We start from the raw sequence: 6,000 nt of genomic DNA on the forward strand, positions 1-6,000 counted from the left end.
TTTAATGTTTTGATTTTGTAATAGAATAGAATAGAATAGAATAGAATAGAATAGAATAGAATAGAATAGAAGAGTCCTGATTGGTAAGGGATGCTTTTGAAATTTAAGCACAAAGCAAGATGGAATGTAACACATGGTGTTGGTTGCTCTTTTTCCTGCAGGTCTGAAGAGGATGACGGGGATGAAGGAGCCAAGAAGGATCGGAGCTGTGGTCCACAGTACCAGAGCACCACCGTCCGTGTGCTCACACACTTTGAGGCAGAGCCAGAGGAATGGCAGGGCCAGCCAGACTTTCTCTTGGGCAGTGATTGGCAGGTGGACGTGACAGAGTTGGTTAGAGACTCTTTAAGGGTGGTGGATGAACGTGTGGCCAAGCTGTCAGAAGAACAGGTCCTCATCGGTCTGAACACTGGCATCACCAAAGTTCAGGTGAGAAACAGGAAGAATGTACTGTATGTGTGATTATTTTTAAAATTTACGTGATGCACTATAAAAAAAATTATATCTTCACAGAAAATGATGACCACGGCTGCATTACTACAATAATCTACTAAATCTATGGATTTTCAGCATTATTAAAACTTTTTCCATGATTAATTTGTTCTAGCATGTTATGCATGTTATGTTATTTCCTCAACACACCATAACCAGAGCTGCCCATTTTGTCAGGAACAAAACTGACAGTTAGAGCTGACTAAGCCACAGTTCCCTTGTGTTTATACTGCATGAATAAAATGTGAGGACGTCCTTGTTTTCTTTGGAAAATCCTGGCTGTCATTTGTCTATTTCTCTGTGCGGATGAGAGGTGAGTCAGTCCAAGTTGTGATGTGACACGTGTACGCTGTCAGACGAGAGCTAGACAGCACACCATCTCTCACTCTGCTCTGTCACAGCTTGTGTGCTGTCTGTCTGCACATCTCACAGCTCTTATGACAAATGATAATCTCCTTTATTAAGACCTACTAATTAAGGGTCAGTCTGTGAAAATCACACATATTTTCTTATAGATGTCACCTATACATTCACACATAATACACCTGCTCAACAAGCTAAAGTGCCATTAAAGTGCTATCTGACAGCAAAAGTATATGCCAGAGCCACAGGTGGAGAGCGCTTCGATTTGATCTATTTGCTGAAAATTAAAATCAGATGAAAAGCCCAGTAATGGTGGAATGGAATACGTGGAGTCTGCAAACCAGTGCTGCTTTATAGATCGAGGTCTCTGAAATCAAAAACCCACCACTTAAGCACGGCCAAATTAGCAATCGTCCACCTTGCTATTAGACCAAACTTGTTATTACATTTCAAAAGGGGCCCACCTGTTTTTGCAGTTCATTAAAACTAAATTGAATGACTAATTACTTGCAATTAGAAGAGGGAAAATACATGTTGTTTCAAAATCAGAGCAAGAATTAGTTTCAAATTAGACTATTTGGAAGAAAAGATTTGTTGAAGTAGTGTAGCAAGCACTAACTTCTATTTTATAGATCTATTTATAAAAAGTGGAGCACTGGGGCAGCGTCTTATGCAATTTTGGGTAAGGCCTGAGGCTCCCCTTGCTTATTCTTAATTTATGTCTAATTAATAAATCTCTACATTCAAATGGCAAATTAGGATGCACTCGGAATAAGAGCAGAATATAAAAACAGAACACAAATTGTTTCTTTACCTTAACATGGCTGCATTTTAGAGTCAAAAACTGTCACCTGTGGACTTCCAGACGGTGTGCAAACGATGGTTAGAAGCAAGTGCGGGCCGTGCATGCGGATGATAGTAGAAGTTCCACTTACAGATAGGAAGTAAATGGCTTCTGACACTTCATTATAACATAATGAATGTGGAAATATGGAGTTGGCTGCTTTGCTATTAATTGATCCAGATAGGAAGTCTTCTCATCACGTTTCATTTCAAAGTTATTTCCTTGCCTGTGTGTCAGATATCGCCATATGGCCGAGGGTGGACAGCTTTCATTTAGATTGTTGAAAATGCATGTAGCCTAGTCATTTCTTTCTTGTCACTAAGTTTGTATGAGAAACTAGGAGAGAATTTTCAGTTGTTTTACAGTGTTATGTAACAGAAGCAAATCTATCCAGGTGATGTCCCCATTGTCAGACTCTGTTCTGGCTGAGAGGATGATCCGGGTTCTGGATGATAAAGTCAGTATTACGGAGCTGGGTGTGCAGCTGGTTTCTGGCCTTTCCTTGAACCTTCAACTCAGCCCAGGAAGCAACAGGGCCATTGTGGCCACGGCTACCACACAGGAGACCATGCACAGTGTAAATCAGGTAGTCTAATTAACAAGTTTACAGTCAATAAAAATATATATGTTATAGTAATAATGTTTATTATTGTTGTTGTTGTTGTTTTTAATTATTATTTAATTTTATTATTATTATACATATTTTTCAGCATTGTTATTTGTTTATTATTGTAATTATAATTATTATCAATTTCATTTGTATTCTATTATTGTTTAATTAATATTATTAATCATATTTTTTCATCTCAGTTTTTTTTTGTAGCGTGGTATACAGGGTAGCCACTGTGAAATCTCATTGAAAATTTCTGCCACATGCCATTAAATTGCGAATTGTGTTCTGGTTCTCAGGTCACAGTTTTGCATACAGTACTTCCGTGTCCATTTCTCAGAAATGTAGGGTTGTTTTATCCATGAGCAGGTGCAGTCACCTTAATCACTGTCATTCTGGACAAAGTCATTTGACATGGGCCGCATGTTGATGAGGACCTGCGGTTTGTTAGTGGATCCTGCTGCTCAGGGCTGCCCACTTATTCTGAGTCATCTCACATTTAAAACCCTTTCTGATTAGTCTGATTTCACTAATCCTTTGCATCGGCAGGGGTTTCCTCTCTTCTCCACATTGATAGACATAAAACGGGCAGATTGGTTGAATCTCCCGCTGATCGGTGCGTCTGTTCTCTTTGAGATGTGGTTTTGGGGACTTTTAAAGCTTTTGAACGGTCCTACAGTGGGGTTAGGAATCATGCATAGTTGATGCAAAAAAATTTGCATTACGTGTGAGCATCTGTTCAAGTTGTGTTTCTCTTTCAGGAGTCCCTTGTCAGTGCGTGGGTTCAGTTCAGCGATGGCTCCATGACCCCTCTTGACCTCTATAACCCTGCTCATTTCGTCCTTACGGCCAACTCGCTGGACGACCAGGTGGTGTCGGTGAAGAAAAGCACCAACTGGAGGTGGCCAGTGGTGGTGGCTAAGGGTGAAGGTCAAGGAATGTTGGTCCGTTTGGAGATGTACGGACCCGAATCGTGCCAAAAAACCAAGCGGCGCACAGTTCTGGCCGCAGGCAACGCAAACATCCATGTGAAGTTTGGTCATGATGAAGAAACCGGAAATAGTGCAAGCGACAGGAGATACAGGCCCAATGCCCCATACTACGGCGGTTCGATCGCAGACATGGAGGCTGGAATCATGAACCGAGGCGCTACCACCATCAAAACCTCCATTCCAGGAAAAGCAAGTGGCGACAAACTCTCAGGTGGTGATATTCCGTTGGATTTCTCTGAATTCCCAGCTCAAGCAGACCTTCCACCTGGACGTAACGCGGAGGACGACCTGCTGCAGTCTCGCCGCGGGCTTACAGACCTGGAAATAGGCATGTATGCCCTGCTAGGTGTCTTCTGCCTGGCCATCCTGGTATTCCTAATCAATTGCGTCTCCTACGCCCTCAAGTATCGCAACAAGCAGCTCCCATTGGAGGGCCAGGAGACCATGGCTCATGCCCACGACTGGGTTTGGTTAGGCCATGACGCCGAGCTGTTGGAAAGCCAGGCGGGTTTGTGTCTGGATCAAGAGGAGCTGGGCGGCACCATGGACTCCGGGCTGGGCCTGGAGGAAGGTAGCCAGCTCCTCAATGGCCTTTCCTCTCAGAAGAGTGTTCAAGGTCAGGTCCACAGGTCAGCCTCTGACTCAGGGTGCGCTGGGAGAGATCACAAGAGCGAGTCCATAAACTCACCTACTACCAAAAGAAAACGGGTCAAGTTCACCACTTTCAGCCATAGCAAGCCCAGCAGCAATGGCTGCCCATCCATAAGCCCACTTCTCATTGGTCAGAACGACATCAAATGGGTATGCCCAGACATCGAGCTCGGGGACTCCAAAGAGCTCCGAAATTACATGGAAAGGTTAAACGAAAATGCTACTAAGAACATCGCATAGTGGGCTTGTAGTTGTTTATGTATTTTTCAGACAAAAGCATAGCTCACCCATATGCCTTCTAGGTAAGGAGGTGATGGGGGGTGTATGGGTTGGCCTGACTGCTCTGCACTCAGACAAACTCACATCTCACCATGAAAAGACAAGCCATTCATCTGGTCTTGTTTCCATGGCAACTGTCATGAGGGTTCATCTTCAGGAACGAAGGAAAACAGAGATGGTTGTGAAACCGCTGAGGATGTGAGTACATTGGATTATGAGAAATGTTTCAATTGAGATGTCTATATTTTCTTTTTTCAAAGAAGAGGATTTTCCATTTCTAAATTGTAAATATATATATTTGGGTTTTTTTTTTCTTTCTTATTTTATCACACTAAAGCCTGGTTGGTGATGGTACCTTTTGTGAGTGAATATCTCAAAGAGCTGACATTTAAACATATCAGTTACGTACTGGAAACCCAAGCATTTCCACAAATTGAACATTGACTGGCTCTGATGATGAGTGAGAATAAGAATACATTTTGTAAGGTTTTACATATTTTTATACATCTCTGTTCCTGTCTGTGTTAGTGTGTCTACTGTATTTCTCCAAAGACTGACTCCCATATGTAAAAGCATGTGAATTCAAAGTCTATTCAAAATGTCTATTTTGGAACTTTTTCCACCAACAGTTTGAATGAACATGTATACACTGCAGAAGACTTCTGGGAAAACAGGCAGATAAATGACCCTCCATGTCTCTTTGAGAGCTGTTGAGCAAATTGTATTGTTGTAGGTAGTGTTATCAATATTGTATAATATGTTGTTTACAGTATTAGAATGATAGATGGTATGCACTCCAATTGCTTATGTATGTGTGCTATAAGGTTTTGTTTTCTTTTTTCGTTTCTTTGATTTGCTGTGCTTACTTTTTCCCCTTACAGTGACTGCAGTCTAGCACAAGATATATCTATAACCTACCCAAATGACTGTCCTTCTGATTAGTGTAATGATTAGGTTAAAGTTAATTGGATTGGATGAGTTTGAGGGTACATACTTTGGTAAGAACACCACAGGATAGTTTTTATTTGAATAAATTGATTAGTCAGACACACTATCTATATTAGTTTACTATTTCTAACCATCAGATGGAATTTACTCAATACTAAATTACACAATTTATTTCCTAAACTATTCTCACTAAGATAATGTGTGCTGACTAATTCGTCAGTCAGGTGTGTTGGCACCAATGTCCATTAAAAAAATGAATCAGTCCAACTGGATCATCCAGATGTCTTATTTAAGATATTAATTAAAATAAAATCTAATTAATAGTATAAATTGTATTAATTAATTCTCTCCACTCGTCCCTGCTTGTCTTGTTTTTTATGAAACTGAAACATATTTCTGAAGACCACAGAAGAATAATTGTACCTGAGGTTCATCCAGTGTTCAAGACTGTCTGCTGTTGACTTGGAATACACAGTGCCGGTCAGTGGTACTATCAAGTCAATACTCTGAAAAAATATTTTCCTTATATGTGATGATTCACTGTTTATGTAGCATTTTAAGTTATTTTTTCAATGCAACGCGTCTAAGAATTCAGTTTCTTTTTTTATTCAATTGTAGTCTGTTTTGAGCTTAAATGCACTGCCTATCACCATAAACAATGTGAAAAACATTTTTTTAATTTATGCATTACATCACTGGGTTTTCTATTTGCATATTAAATAAAGCATCACATCCTGCTTTTCCACTTTTTACCAGTTGATGGCACTGAATTCTAACCCCAGTTGTCTCAAAGGGAGCATGCATATTTTGATGGTCATTCT

General features: G+C 40.5%; 1 protein-coding gene across 1 annotated transcript in view; it reads left to right on the forward strand.

Annotated features, from left to right (window-relative positions):
- Window positions 1-5,420, forward strand: part of LOC306862311 (transmembrane protein 132C) — a 135,125-nt gene extending 129,705 nt beyond the window's left edge. The window contains exons 7-9 of the mRNA XM_079405060.1: window positions 162-429; window positions 2,094-2,285; window positions 3,071-5,420. Of these exons, the coding sequence (XP_079261186.1) occupies window positions 162-429; window positions 2,094-2,285; window positions 3,071-4,192 (1,582 nt within the window). The 3' untranslated portion in view covers window positions 4,193-5,420. The remainder of the gene's footprint in view (window positions 1-161; window positions 430-2,093; window positions 2,286-3,070) is intronic.
- Window positions 5,421-6,000: the final 580 nt, after the last annotated feature.

Source organism: Barbus barbus (assembly GCF_936440315.1).
Source record: "Barbus barbus genome assembly, chromosome: 43".
NCBI classification, from domain to species: Eukaryota; Metazoa; Chordata; class Actinopteri; order Cypriniformes; family Cyprinidae; genus Barbus; species Barbus barbus.